This window comes from Sciurus vulgaris (assembly GCF_902686455.1).
Source record: "Sciurus vulgaris genome assembly, chromosome: 6".
Taxonomy (NCBI): domain Eukaryota; kingdom Metazoa; phylum Chordata; class Mammalia; order Rodentia; family Sciuridae; genus Sciurus; species Sciurus vulgaris.
Genome location: NC_136466.1, coordinates 134,021,014 through 134,037,582, shown reverse-complemented (window position 1 = coordinate 134,037,582; position 16,569 = coordinate 134,021,014). Strand labels below are relative to the sequence as shown.

The window sequence follows — 16,569 nt, the reverse complement described above, 5'->3', positions numbered from 1 at the left end:
TTAGAACTGGTAAAACAAACAAACAAACAAAAAAACCAAACGCAGGAAGAAAAAAATAGATGCAGTTAACAACCACTCTGCTTTTGCATCTGCCTACCACGACTTTTTCTTGCCGCATGCTTGTTTACTAACCAATCCTCGGGGCTTCTAAAGGCTACACTCTGGTTTTTGGTGGTCATGTGAGTGAAGATGAGCCTGTCACAACTCCTGAATCCCTTTTCATGCGGATTGATCCAGTGGTTGGGGTGTATCCAGTACCTGATCAGCAAGAGTCCTACCTATATATTTCTATTTTTGGATTTTGGAGTTTTGGGTTTGGAAGTGGGAAAGAAGTGAATTGGAAGCAAGCAGCAGTCAAACACATACAATCCATCTGAGATGAAAGCAAGAGAGTGTCAGAGGAAACAGATATTAGTTGCTTCATTTTCCAGTTCTGGTAGAACCCTAGAGTTGCCCTCCCCAAAACCTTCCTGGAATATGTCTTTTTAGCTTCTTACAGCTTAGTTTTAGTTGCAAAAGTCCTGTCTAGTGAAATAAATATTAAGAACTTTAATGAACAAGGTATTCGTTTGTATGTATATGTGCTGTTCTGTGTATAAGATAATCTTAGATATTTCAAGCTTCTTACATAGCTCTATTTGGGCAAAGCTTGGACTAGCTAAAGACTTAAAGAAAAAGATTAATTGTGTCTCACTAAATAATCATAAATGCTGAATTAGTAACAACTAAATTATTAGAAATATGCAGTATTACTATGGATCCATTTAATTTGTGTCCCTAAACTTGCTTGGGTCCTGGAATCAACTTGTGCTATTACAATTTTTTTCTCTCCACTTTTCAAATGGAAATTCATTGGCCTATTCCATCCCCTTGAAATCAGATTTTGCAGCCCCCTGGCTTTCCTCCAGAAGTCTTTCATTGTTTCACAAGCCATCCTTGTTTTCAATTCATTCTTCTTTATCCACTGTGTAAACGAGGTGGACCTGAATACTTAGGAAAATTGAAAGCATTTGGTTGTTATTAGAGTAAGGATAGCCGACTCACACATGTAAAACATTAAAGAAACTTACAAATGTTTGAGTACGTTTTTTTTTTTTTTTTTTCTGTTGTTGTTGGGGCATTTAACCACATCCTGACTTGCACACCATCCTCCAGCTTCTCTCTTCATTTTTCAGGTAGAGTTTTAGGGTAATAAAACAAACAAAAACAATATTTTTATTTTCTTTTCCCAGCATTTTTATTGGTTTTATTTAAATGTAACATACTATACACTGTTCAGCCTTTTGGGAGGTAGGAGGAGGGAGTGATTCTGTACCTTTAGGAGTTGCTTCCTCAGAACCAACACTCATATGGACACATATTTGTGGCTCATGCACCTGAATTTCCTGGGCCAGGGCCCATGCTTCCCACAGAGGCAGTGCTCCCAAAATCCCTATTTTTTTTTTTTTTTGAACCTACAACATTCAGGAATTCAACTTCTTTTACTTCAGTAGTTGCAAAAGGGACCAGAATTCTATATCAATATCCAGCAGAGATGACATTTTTAAATGCAGAGGAATCTCATTACTCCTTACCAAACCATTTCTGTCTTTACTTCTGTTGGGGTGTGGGGTGGGGACTGGAGGCAGGTAGGAAGAGAGATGTTTTCTATTTTTGGACACTGCAAGCTTTGATACACTTTGCTAGAAGCTGTTTTAGTGTCTTGAGTACCACAATAATGACTGTTTACACAGTCTCTTGGGTAATCTAAATGGCTATGTGAAGTAAGAATCCAGTTTGTGCCCTCTGCTGTCACTGTGGTCATCTAGTACTATATTTGTCTCACTAAGTATTTAGTTCTGGTTGTGGGTGGTCCATATTCATGCGTCAGGTGCAATATTTTAAAGAAAAGAAAAAAATACCTAGTTTTCATAGGAATGTGTTACATTAAGAGCTCAGACTCAGCTACCAATTAAATTTTAACATACAGATCCCAAGCACAAAAATTAAACATTTTTAGAATTCTATTTGTCAAAAAAGCAAGTTGGAACAAAGTATCATGAGATGCAACTTTAGCCGTTAGCCAGAACACTGTGCCTCAAATGCATTTCTTTCAAAATATCAACATTTTAAAGGAATCATAAAAATAGACCTTTTATGGAATTACTTTAAGGGAAATTTTCTTAATAAAGTTAATTTTTAAATAACAGATTAGCCAGGAGTGCTGGTTAAGCATCAACACAAATAAGTTATAAGAGGATCACAAAACACCAGCCTTTCTAGAGGTTAAACTTCAGTAAAAAGACACATTTGGGGAATCTTTTCCTTTTCCAAAAATCTTTTCCTTTTCCAAAATACTGTGTCCAAACCATAAAAATAAACAGACTTTTTCAAAACAAGAACTATGAAGATAAAACTGCAGCATCAATATAGTCTTATAGTTATCACTTAAGTATTTAGAACAAATAATATTTTTCTACATTTTCAAAATCACTACAGACACTGCAAATAAGGCTTATGTATTTATTTAGTGGAATACATTGTGATGCTGACTGGTACACTTATGTCCTTACGTACTGTTTTCTATACCTGCTCTAACAAATGGATTTCAATACGGCTACATTATGGAACCTTCTAAAGCTCTTAAATTTACAGAAAATAAGTTTATTTGGATTTGTAAAGACTAGATCATACAGCTTGAACAGGTTTCAGTATATGGTTACACATATACCAGGATATATTTGCTCAGTTTAAGCCCCTGGGAGAGTTGCACTTCATACCCAATTCCTTGATGGTTCCTTGGGGGAGATGCACTATGTGGGACTTACACAGGGTTCTTCCATGTGTAGACAGCCTCTTCATCATTTACCACTGTGACATATGGCAAGAAATCATGAGAAAGTAATGAGGCTAGGTTACTAAAATGCATTTAACGATTAACTTTCCTTCTTTAGTATATTGTTGGAGATGAATTGATGCATTCAAAGAGAAGAGTTTGGCCTTCTCATTTTTTTCTTAGGAAAGGAAGTGATATATGTTTTTAAATGATGGCAGACAGATCTCACTCAAGCATGGCAGAGCACCACCATTTTTATTACCAATGGATCTTATTGCAGAAGTGCAAATTAAGTCAACTGATGGGGTGCTCACATTGCTTTCTTAATTTTATCTTCTACATTTGAAATGTCTGTCAAGTTTTAAAAACACTTTGTCATGAACATGCATGTGGTGTGCTGAAGAAAAAGAGAAGGTAAATCAGAGGGCAGCTGCTGAGGATACTCTTTAAAACCCCAAAAGATATTTAACATCCTATTAAATAAATAACTTAGAAAGAAATAGAAAAGGATGAAGGCAGAATGCACAAGCATACCATACTATTTGTATTGTTAGAACAGTTTCACACTAACACATTTATATTTTATATCCTATCCAATTCTTCCGTGGTGCCACACCCGATGCTCCTTTGGTTGTGCATATGATATGACCCAAGTGCTTTCCAGTAAATGCTTGCGTGTCTTACTGCTCATTGAATCATTAGGTTTGAATGAGCAATGAAAGTCTTTGATATGAGTTCGTTTTCCATAAATAACTTTCCCGAAGATCATTCAACGAATTGTTCCATGTCCTTTAAGTTCTATCTCAGAGGTTCACAAACAAAAAAACTTTACCAAAAAAACCCAGCCACAATGTTGTTCTCTTGGGAATCGCTTCTCTCCCATTTGATTTGCCTTTATCTTAGTTATAAGGCATGACACAGAGCTAATAAAAGAACATCATATGTCAGCAGTGAGTACAAAAACCTTCAAAGACTTCCATTCTTTTAAGGAGGCAGATGTCTGTAGTGTTTCTTTGCCTTTCGAGCTACTGTCTCCATGAAGGATACCAAATATTCCTAGCCAAAAAGCCTTTGGTTCCACAAACATCACCTTCCTCTATGAGTGAACCACCATAGGAAGAAAGTGAGCTGAGGTGTTTTTCCTTCGTGTTTTCTGTCCTCTCCTGGGAGCTCCTTTTCCATTCAAGGCCACGTACATTTGCCTGCCGTTGTGCTGCCAGTTAAAGGATGCGTAGGTATTGTATCCGTTTTCCTCTATCCTCTCCTTCAGCTTACAGTCATTGTTAAATTCTTTCTGCAAAAGAAAAACAATCTTTTATCCTGAAGGTTATGATACTTGATTCCTTTTAACACAAACTATCTAAAGAACTCCAAAGGTCTTATTTGCAGTTGCCATATTTATGAACTTAATAATGCACTTAATGAATAATGTCAACAACAGGAGAGTCAAATTCATAGCCAGAAATCAGATTCTGTGTTTGAAAGCATGTGATCCATTTTAATGAATCATTATAGCCATATATTTGAGCCCTTTTACAAATCCAGTGTGCTTTGAATATGACACGGTGTGTTCACGTGAAGCCTAGAATGATTCTCAGGAGCAGACATCCCACTGGTGATACTTGTGATGAGCCAATAATAAAGAATGGTGCTATAATCCTTCCTTCATCATGATAGCCAGAGGTACCAAGGGAAAAATAGAACTACAGGAAACGTTAGTCAAGTTTCAAATCTTAGGTATGGAACTAAGAGGACACACATTGACAAGAAGGCAGATCTCATAGGGACACCACAGCAGTACTACATAATTTAAAAGGGGAATACTTGCCTCTTTTCCAAATACCAAATATCTCAATTTTAATAAATTATGTACAGTTTTCCCTAACTTGGAATTTTGAAAAATGTTATTCTGAGTTTGAAGAATGATTGAAAACTAGGACATGGAAAACATCTTGTTTTGTTAATTATCATGTCAAAGAAATTATAAATGTGGTAAATAGCAATGCCCACAGAGCACAAGCCTAAAGACTGTGATCCTTGGAAATTCCACTTTATGGCCACAGCTCCTTAGTCTGCCATGTCACGTGGCCAGGTGGTTTGGGGGAGTTTTGTAGGGACAAAGATTCACTCCCATTTGCTTCACAAATCCAGCATCTTATTCTGGCATTATTAGCAGGGGTTAACCTGTTAATCTCAAAACTCTAGTTTCAGAAATGTCCCTCTTCTCTTTTACTGAAGCTAAGGTAGTTAAGAAGCTAAGGGACTAAGGCTTTTGCCCTTGGATTCCTCCTTCCACATCTAAACCAAAGGTACTGCAGGCATAATTTGACTGAGGACTTTACTGGGTAGTTCCTTTCACCTTAGGGACTTTTTGAAATTTCAACTAACTTTCAAATTCTTGGATGAATAGATTCAAGATTCTATGGGAGAGATCATAATTTTGAACATTATTAGAACCATCACAAGCAGATATATTTTATGTTAATGTTATCAGCTTTAGTTTTCATTTCTGGAATTTATTAGTCCTAAGTGTTTCTCATCTATAAAATAATCATAAATTCTTTCATTTAATATAGGCATCAAATGATGACTGAATTGAAAGAAAGGAGAAAAGGTAAATTATTCAAGGTAAGGATTTTAATAAAAACTTCTGCAGTAGAAAGAAATTTAAATATTCAGCATGGATTCCTTTTTCTCTTCATTGCACCTCATTCTGTCTACAACTATGTGGTTTTCAAAGCAGAGATGACTTTCATACCCATAGTTATACTTATTTCAAAAGGGGAAATTTAGAGACTAAGGAAAGATTGAGACTATTTCAGGTAATTTCATGTTGGAGATGACAAGGTATATAGAAAAGTGGGAGGTGATTTTGATTATTTTTCTTCCCCAAAATGAATTTTCAAAACATTTTTATTATTGTGTTATAATTATACATAATAATGGCATTTGTTATACCATATTCATACCTGGACATAACATGAGTTGATCAATCTCATTCCCTAGTACATTCCTTTTCCTTCCCTTCCTCCACAAAAACAAATTTATAAAGTTACATTTCTTAAAATGAAGTGCACTTGAATCAGCCACCTCATCTCAGGTAAGTTTAACATTTGGACCATAACTCAAAGGTGCATACTTCTATCTCGAGGAGGGACCTAGGAATCTATGTGGTTTATATGATGTAGGCAAAGCATATGTACTAATGTTAAAAAAAAAAAAAAAAAAAAAAAAAAAAAAAAAAAAAAAAAAAAAAAAAAAGATTAAAACATCTAGGCTAGAGCAAGGTCCAAAAGCAGGATTTGGGCAGTTTAGAAAAAGGTTTTGGATTTCCTCCAGCTATCTGGAAAATTTCTTTGGTTCTTAAATCATGCTCTATGAGGGCCTGTTTTATTTAATTCAGTTTTACAACTCACTTAATTCCATCAGTGAAGAGGAAAGTTAGACTACAACAGATACATTGTTCAGAGGATGACTGGTGAAGATATAAGAAAGATGTATATTTTCCTAAAAGGAACACCAGAAAATATTTAAAAGAGATTAGATGAAGATCTGATTTAATCAAACACTCTTGGTGTTGCCTAATGGAGAGTTTTCAGAAGTCTTACAGAATTGATTGTGTGGAAAAAAATTGAAGGTAGGAATTACAAAGAGTTCTTATTTTGTATACAAAATTATATTACATATGCAATCATGAATTTTGGGGTTATACCCTTTAGATTAGTTCTAAATTGCTCTATTCCACTCTATGCTGGACATCAATTTGAGTAGATTTTTAAATTTAAGTCACAACTTTTCGTTATGATAATAATGCTAAAAGCACAAAACCAAAACTCTGGTTAGAGAATGACTTTCTTCCTGAGAGAGGCTGAAAGTGGAAATCATGTTCTCCAATGGGCTGAGCTCTATGCGCTGTGGGGTTCTAGATGTTGAGTGTGTAGTGGGAGACAAGGCTACACTGGTCTTGTTGAAGGTCACAATCTAATGAAAGAACAAAGTCAACAACAAACACATGGAGGAGAGAAATGCTAGATAAGAACTATTGCAGATAATTCACAGAAGGCAATGTAATAGAAAGCATGCTGACATCAAGAAGATGAACTGGAATGAAGTCATTCAGAGCTAGAGCTGTGGACTGTTTTGGGATAGAAGAAAAAAGTGAGGGAAAATAGTAGGTATTGTTTCATAATATTAGTACTATTAGGTCATAGTTCACTTGAGTGTTATGTTTTATATAAGGTGTCTCCAGGTGTCTCCCAAAAGCTCATGTGTAAAACAATGCAAGAATGTTCAAAGGTAAAATGATTAGATTATGAGAGCTATGGTCTAATCAGTGGATTAATTCACTATTATGGAATAATTGTGGTAACTATAGGCCAACAGGGTGTGGCTGGAGGAAGTAGGCCACTGGGGGTGTGCCATTGGGGTTTATATTTTGTTCTTGGTGAGGAAACTTTCTCTCTCTGCTTCCTGTTTTCCGTGTCCTGAGCTGCTTTCATCTGCCTCACCCTTCTACTATGATATATTGCCTCATCTTGGGCCTAGAGCAATAGTCAGCTGACCACACCACGGACTGAAACTCTGAAACCATGAGCCAAAATAAACTTTTCCTCTTCTATATTGTTCTTGTCAGGTCTTTTGGTCATGGAAATTGAAAGCCTACTCAGAGTTAGCTATTTCTTCTTGATGTTACATTTATAAATATTTATCAGTTAAAGGTTGTTTAATATTTTATTTCAGTTAAAATTATTTAAATTTCTTCTTTAATTTAAATTAGTATTAGCTAGCTTTACCTTAAAGCACTGATTTTTGGCTAAATGTGTTTATCAACAAGGGATATACACGTATTCCTCCTGCCCAGTAACTAGCAGAATAATCTAGGAGGGACTTAAGCATGTTTAATGGATTCCCCTGACCCTGCTTCCTTCCTTTCCTTTCTTTCCCTAGCTCTTTCTCTTGCCCTTCCTTCCTTTCCTTTTCTTCCTTCCTTCTTTCTTTCTTTCTCTCTTTCTTTCTGTCTTTCTTCATTCAGATTAGATCATGCTTTGTTGCCGAGTTGCCCTGGAACTCCTGGGTTTCTAACACTCTCAGCCTTCTGAGTAGCTGGTTGTGCATGCGCATTACATCATGTGTGGCTCCAGGCATGGTTAATGAAAAGAAAAACAAGAAATGCCATAAAAGTGACTATGATTTGAACCCCTAAACGGAATCACTTTTTTAAATGCTCCATGCTCCATTGCTCTTAAAGGGTTCATTAATGGAGTGATGAATGCATCATGGAGAAATTTAACTCAAATAACTTTGACCCTCATGGAAAAAGTATTTATCCAGGTAGCCCCAAGTCCCCAATTAAAATTGGATTTGTTGTGAATTAAATGCAAGGCTACTCTATGTCCCGAACATTGGTTCTCAACTTGCAGTTACCAAATCAGAAACATCAGCAACATCTAGGGTCATGCTAGAAATGCAAACTCCTGAACCCTACCATGGCCCCACAGAATCAGACAATCTGGGTGTGGCTCCCACCATCTCGTTTTTTAATAAGTCTTCCTGTTGATTCTGATGCATACTCAAGTGTGAGAGCTACCAGCTCTGGGTAGTCATTATATTCAGGCTTATTCAAGAAAATAAGCTTATTTATAATTTCAAGTAAAGTTCTTTTTGGATCCTATGAAAAATGTAAAAATGACACAAGATATGGCTAGAAAACAATGGAATTATTTAAGTGAACTGTGTCATTGGCAACTGAGATTCTTATATATCCTTCAAAAAATGCAACTAAAATTTTATATAGCTAACTTCAATGTATTCTTCTAAGGTGAAAGTTCAGAAAACAAAACATAACAAAACAAAACAAAGCACACACACATGAAAACCCTTAAATTCATTTAACACCCCTTTGATCTGGCTCTGAAATTGACACAGAAAACACGGTCGCATTCATAAACAGATCGACTCCTGTCATCATTTGAAGAGACTAGAACTTAGTTCCTAACTTTACCATAAGGCTATTACATTATTCCTGGCCTTTTCTTGTATTTAACAATTAAATATTCTATAATTACATTTAACAATTAATTGTTCTGTAATTATTTTTAATTTGTTACATTTTCCCATGTATATCGTAAATTACTTTTCAGGTTAGTCAAGGCTTATTTCCTATACTTCTTTCTTATGCCAAACACTATTTGACATGTAATAGATGTTCAAATAATTGATCGGCCTATCTTCTAAATATCTCAATAAGATAAATTGTTATACTGCTTATAATTTAATTTTAATTATAATTGTAATTCTAAAATAACTGCTTATTATTTTACATGAGACTTCAGTCTAAGAAAATTGGTCTAGATGAGGGTGAATTAGTGATAGTCAAAATATTTAACCATTGGTATGATGCACAGTAAGGGATCTACCCAAGGCACTGACTGAATACTAGCACCACAAGGACCCTACTGTAAAAAATAATATTCTCACATCCATCTGATTTTCAGGCTCAATTTGAATTAATTACCATTGTCTATATATATAATTTGGAAAAACCAACAAACTGATGAATTTCTTGATATTTCCCCATTTTGGATTTTATTAAAATACAAAACATCTGAGTTCCCATTTTATCTTCATCTGTAACACACAAACACGTAGTGTATGGTTTTCTCTTCAGTTCAGGATCTTTGTTTTTAATGATTCTTCTCCAAGTTGCCTGCTGCTCCCATGCCAATCTGACCAGATGCTTCCGTGAGAGTCTGACTAGTTAGAAGTTCAGAACACTCACAGACAAATGCCAGTAACAGCCTGTGTGGTAAACTAATGGGTGAACAACAGAGAAGATTATGGAGTTAGAAGAGATGCTTTGCCAGCCCTTAAGACTCTGGTAGCCAGACCACTGTAGCTCTATTTACTAGCAAAGGATGATAACAAAGATATTCAATGTCTGGAGGAAGCATTCCAAAAGTGTGGTCATGATTTACTACAGTGGACTTCAAAAACAAAAGCATGATACTTACTGAGCCATAGAGTTTCCCCTTCTTGTTCATGGCTAAGTAATAGTTGCTGTTAATGGCTTTGACAGCAACAACTCCAATTTCCACTGATGTTATCTCCAGGATACCTAAAATATAGGATTAAAAAAAGATTAACTATGAAAAGTCACATAAACTTAGGTGAAAAAGAGTAAAACCAAAAGAAACTGCTAAATATATATTTGATGTTATTTAAAACAAAAGGCAATAAAAGGCAGTGGAGGGGGGAGACTCAACCAAGTCTGTTTCAATGTGTTGAAAAATCCAGCAAATATTTCCAGCAAATACATGGAAACAAGTAGTGAACCTTTAAAAGGATTCCCTTCCATTTTACACTAAGCAGGAGCATATACAGGAAAATATTGTTTTAATTAAAATGCTTCCTTTGCTAACTTTGCATTTTCAACCCCATAAATATTGAAACAACTCTACTCATCTTAGCCTAGATTTCACAAAAACTTATCAGAGCCCACATCTGTACTATGGTATTAAATTAAATCCATAGCATATGTCAATAATATGTCAGATTTACCTCAATCTGTAAAAACAATGGTGAACTATTTTTTCTTTGTAGGACATTTAAAGTAAATCTCTTGGCTACATTTAACTAATAAATTTATTTTGGGCAAATGTGTTGACATTCTGAGAGACAGTCTAATCCCAACATCCACAGTGTCTTTAAAATAACAGAATCAATACCCTGAGCTGGAAAGATTTTTCTTCTAGAAATAAATGAAAATTGTGTGAATTAGTAACTGATAGATGAGATCTTTTCCTCTGAATACAGGTGTTTAGATTGGTGCAGGTAAAGATGATCTCTGAAAAGCTGGTTTTAGGGAAGGCATTTGACATATTCAAAGAGCCCACCCATTTTAGGTTAAGATCTCAAGAACTGAAACTACTTCTGATTTAATAACTCTTAGGAAAACTTGCTCAGGGTAGAGAAGAAGATTGGGGACTAGTATGAGGCCTCTGGAGTCAGGATTTCTGGTTTTGACTCCTGGCTCTGAATCTTTTGATGAATAATGACAACAGAAACAGTCAGTGAGCTGCTCCATTCTCAGTTTCATTTGTCGATTAGACAACACAGTAGTATTTTCCTCATAATCTCTTGGAGATAAATGAGACAGTACAAACTAAGCAGGTAGAATTTGCCTAGAGTTTAGTATCTCAATTATTATTAGAGGGACATTTTCCCCCTAACAGTTCTAGAATTCAGTTTCTTCAATAGGTTATGCAAAGCTTGACTAGAGCAGAAGATTTCCCATTAGCTTAGCCCCTAAAATCTGAAAGTTGTCATTCATCGAGTATTACCTATCATAAGAAACACTACACTAATTGTAGTCCTAAACATAGTGTGTTCATACTATTCTCATGGGGATCATGTGGCTTATGTGCAAGACCTGGTTGTCTTTCTCCACTTCCTTTACAGAGTGGCTTCTTGGAAGCTAATATAAATGCTAGAGTTCCCCTATGGCAGGTTAGTAGAACCAGAGTCCTACCCAGGACTGCATGCCACAGACCATTCTGTCCATGTGTCCTGTAGGAAGAAACTGACCTTAAGCAGCACACCTCTTCACTGAGTTTCTCATTCCTTTTGTGAAGCCAAACCAAGACCATGAAAGCAAAAGGGAACATCATTTGTATTTTGAACATCTTGTTCCTTTATGGTAGTTATTGCCTCAAGGTAAACACACACACACATACACACATAAATATGGTAGATTATATTTAGTTTAGATACCTTGGGATTTCTTTCTGTTTTGCCCTCTAATGGGAACTTGGTATTCAAAGAATCTTGAGTCAACCTTCTTTCCATGCCCCTACTCTGCAACTGGTTCAGGCTAGCTCAAAAACGTTGATTTATTTATTAAAATTTTTATTTTTTAAACAGTTACATAAAAATTATACTTATTTATGGGGTATCTTGTGATGCTGTGTTTAATGTACAAATCTTGAGTAAGCATATCTATCTTCTCAAACTTGAAAAGGTTTGGTATCGCTTCAAAATATAAAGCGGGAAGTCCTGGATGATTTAATATCTTTTTGAATTCCAAAAATAATGTTTTGGGTGCACCACAAATTATATTGATTGATGTTATAACTATTGAAAGTAGGCTGTGCCCTTACAGAGAGTTACTCCATGATGCCTAGGACAATAGTTTTTAGACTGTACCTAACCCTGAGTTACTCCACTTTTTGAAGTGGTACTTTGTCATGAGCTACTCTGTTTTGAGTCCTAGTGCCAAGTCAGATTGACTCTACATCCTGTTCATACAAGTAAACAACCACCATCTGCCTGGCAAATCCAGAAGGCACAAATTGATAAATAATTTATATGTGCCAATTTGTCAAACCAAATCAAGATCACCTGGACCTGTGGCTATTCCAAATCATATCTAGAGCACGAGATACAGGAGCTTAATAACCTTTCCAGATGCCACCTCCCCAAGACCCCTAAAAGGAAGAACTACCCAAGATTAGACATGGGGGCACCCTGACCCCATCACTTGGTCACTCATCATGAGCCTTCCCCAGGAAAATCACCACAGCAGGGAAACTCCAATTTCCTATCCCTTTGGGTTTCAGCACAGTGTGGTTTCTCCTGCCCCTGATGTTGGTGCACAGCCCACTCCAAGCTAACACCCTAAAGCTGAAGGTGCCATCTGTCCAGACCCTCTGCTTTGACAACTCTGTGGAACTGGTTCATTAAGACCCTTATCTGTCCACCTGCAGTGATGCTTTGACTCTTTGCACTCATATCTCTCTCTGTCTGTAGTATTAGCATAGTGTCCTGTAACCTATGGCTGCCTTAATCCTTTCTGTGATGTATGTAGGTGTGTATGTGTGTGGGTGTGTGGGTGTGTGTTTCTATGTGTATCGTGTTAGGTGTGATAGACATTAGAAATTTAAAAATTAAAATTAAGATGAAATAGAACAAAAGAATTTGTGATTGCTGGGCTCATGACTATCAAGACTTGACCAACAAGTATTTGGTGAATCACTGCCACTGAAAGTGGTATCGTTTGTGATTTGATAAATTCTGACAATGTGGAAAGACACATATCTGTTTGGTCTATGTTGGTGGCATAACTCCCTCATGACCATGGTCATGTGAATGGTTGACCGTGACAACATTTATTGAAACACCTGTGAATGTAAAAGCAGCTTTCTGAGGGACAAAGACTCGAGGACTTCTCTACTTTTCATATAGATTTTCCTCTAGTTTTCTCTGTTCTTTGGTGAGGATGATCAAGTTTGCCTATAAAATTATTTTTGGAAAGAATCTCTGGAATTGTGCTTGAGGAGTGTTAGATCATTAGTCTATAATTCTATGTGGTCATGCTTTGATGTAAAATTAAATGTCCATTGAGGACATTAAATGTCCTTGGCTCCTGGTGGAAAGTGAGCCAAGGGCACACTGGAACTCCCTGTGTTGCAACTACTGTTTCTTGACAATTAGCTCAAAATTGAAAGTTTTTTAAAAGCACAGTTTTGTTACTGAAAGAAAATAACACCACAAATTATATCACCAATAAAAGGAAACACAGTTGTGGTTCTCATTCATGTAAATCAGATATTCTGTAAATTTAAAGACATATTCTCATAGTGGAATTCTGTGATTTATATTTAGTTGTAGTCTTTTCAGTTTTGTTGTCCCTCAAAAGATGAATCTCCCAGTTGGTGTTGTAAATCTGTTTAAGGGTCTCTAGACAGTGGCGTTCAAACAATTAGGAAGACCTGCATGGATAAGGGCACTCTTTTAGGGACTGGAAATACAAAGTCAGATAAGTTATGACTCTTTTCTGGAAATTCTATGTTCTATTGAGAATAAAAGACAAATACCCAGAGAAGGACCATAAAACCTATTATGTGATAGTCGGTGCCAAGACAAAGACAGGGAAACTATGGAGCAAAGATGAGGCAGATCCTACTGGCTGGGGTTCAAAGGCAAACTTACTTATGGAGAAGGTAGAGCGTGTGTCTTGTTTGTCTTTGCATCCATCATAATGAGAGCTAACACTAGCACTTAACTGGTGCATAATACATTTTCTAATTAATTTACTCAATCTCTAGAACTCCATTATGTACTCATGTTGTGTTTATCTAGGAAAGGATAAGGGGGAATTTTCAATTTATTTTTTAAATCCATTTTTCCCTAAAACCTTGTCTATATCCTTTCTGTTAAATAAAACTTGTGTTTGTCCTTTACTTTCTCTTTCCGTGCCCATGAAAAAAACCTTGATAAAGTTACCATTGAAGCCAACATCTTCAAGGAAATTGAAAGTGAGGTAATATGAGGACACAAAAAATTAATTATAATACAAAGAAAATGTACTAATAGTCTACGAGAGATAAAATGTGTTGTCATAGCTTCAACAGTAAAGAAACCATCCTGAAGAGGAGAGCTGGTATTTGAGGTGAACCTTTCAGGGCTATGGTTTTAAGAGATGGGGATTTGGGAGGTTGGCGAGGAATATTCCAGGCAGAGAAAAGTGTCTGAGTGGAAAAGGGTGTGGAAGAGAGAAATAACTCAGTGGGTGCTTGACCCACAACTTGGTGTACTCTCCTATGGCACTCCGTGGTTGCCACTCCAGGTACAACTAAATCTTCTAATTCATTGATTAGTGGTGTTGCTTTCTGGGATGAGGTATGTACTTTAAAAAATAAATTATAGGAAAACTGGAAGCAGCTCAATAAAAGAACCTCATGAATCCTGAATCAGTCATGCTTGCTATTTTTCTCTACATATTTTAACTCAAAATAGATCATAATGCTATGTAGTTTGATGATTTTAGTCATTGTACTGAAAAATATCATGATTAGTATGACCTAATACACAAACCTTAACACTTAAAACTAAATATCTCTCTAGTGAATTGTAGTCAGAGTTCCAAACTAACCTACTATATCCTAACATAGAAAGACCTATGGTCCTCTTTGGGTTACATTTACACTATACATGCCAGGGACTGACTGGCTGTACCCAGTGGAGTGAGACACTAGTCCCCCCAAATTTGGTCTTATGCTAAGAATTACTGTGGGTTTATCTCCTTCATTGTGTATCTTCCTTAAAGAATCATAGTAATCACAGTGATCTTCATTTTTTTTAACTAGAACATAGTTCATTATGTATGCTCAATATATGTTCATTGTTTGAAAACAAAAAGAATTGATAAATTATCTGTTCAACAACTGGCCAAGTAAGCCAAAACTGAGTATTTACTAGATATAGAATCATTTTCTTTTGACAGTAGAGTCATATTTGTAAACTCTTGAAATGAATTAATTCCATATGCAAATAAACTGAAATCGAAAGTAAAAGGAAATGTCAAAATGTGATGTGCTTCAATGGAAAAGTCAGCGAAATACAAAATATAAACATTTGATATCAGCATAGATAAATTATTATACTTTAAAAAATTTTCTAAATGTATATATAGTTTTGCAACTATTTGTTCTTATGATTGTAATGAAAGGAGTCTTGAACACAGATCAGAAAGGCTATTTAGGGTATGAGTTCCTTGGTCATGAGGACATTGATTCTTTTTCAAATTTTTTTTATTTTTGGTACTAGGGATTGAATCCAGGGGTGTTTAACCACTGAGCCACATCCCCATCTCTTTTTATTTTTTATTTTTTGAGATAGGCTTTTGCTAAATTGCTTAGGGCCTTGCTAAGTTGCTGAGGCAGCTTTGAACTTATGATCCTTCTGCTTCAGCCTCCTGAGCCTCTGGGATTATAGGTGTGCATCACTGCACCTGGTAGGACTCTGATCATAATGTAGAAAATGCGATATTTGGGGTAAAACAAATTTAAAAATAGCAGACAGCACAAATACAAGGAACTGATACACAGTAACTCTCATATGCTATATGCCTTTGTACCTCATTCATATCTCAATCTTTTTGAATTCATCAGAGGAAAGCCTTTTATTCTATAAGTGTTGAAACTGAGCCTTGGAGAAATTATGTAAATTGGCCAAACATAGATGCCCCCTTGGATACAGTAAATGGTGATTGGATACAAAACTTCCTCTTTTTCAACATCATTACTGGATAAAGTTGACAGTAGTAACATAATGAAGGCAATAGTAAACATGGGTTTCACCTTTCTCCATATTCTAACAAATACTAGATTGTTGAATTTCAAAAAAAAGCATTTTAGAGAAGCATCATTGCATCAAAATGAAGAAATTAACTGCCATATAGATCTGTGCAAGTGAAGTTTTCCAGCAATCAGATAGGATTTATTTAAAAGTGTTATACAGATTTAATGCAATTACTCTTAAAATCCCAATGACATTCTTCATAGAACTAGAAAAAGTACTCATGAAATTGATTTGGAAAAATAAGAGACCCAGAATAGCCAAAGCAATCCTTAGCAAGAAGAGTGAAGCAGGAGGCATTGCAATACCACACATACTACAGAGTCATAGTAACAAAAACAGCATGGTGTTGGCACCAAAACAGACATATAAACCAATGGTGTAGAATAGAAGCCACAGAGACAAACCCACATAACTACAGTTATCTCACACTGGAAAAAGACACCTAAAACGTTCACTGGAAAAAGATAGCCTATTCAACAAATGGTGCTGGGAAAATTGGAAAGCCACATGTAACAAGATGAAATTAAATCCCTATCTCTCACCCTGCATGCAACTCAACTCAAAATGGATCAAAAACTTAGGCACCAGAACAGAGACCCTGCACCTAATAGAAGAAA

The 16,569-nt window shown here is 35.9% G+C and overlaps 1 protein-coding gene across 1 annotated transcript in view; it reads right to left on the bottom strand.

Moving 5' to 3' along the window:
* Nucleotides 1-1,420: 1,420 nt before the first annotated feature.
* Nucleotides 1,421-16,569, bottom strand: part of FGF10 (fibroblast growth factor 10) — an 83,940-nt gene continuing 68,791 nt past the window's right edge. Inside the window, exons 3-4 of the mRNA XM_079145637.1 lie at nt 9,826-9,929; nt 1,421-4,109 (exon numbers count right to left, since the gene is read on the bottom strand). Coding sequence (XP_079001763.1) covers nt 3,912-4,109; nt 9,826-9,929 — 302 coding nt within the window. The 3' untranslated portion in view covers nt 1,421-3,911. The remainder of the gene's footprint in view (nt 4,110-9,825; nt 9,930-16,569) is intronic.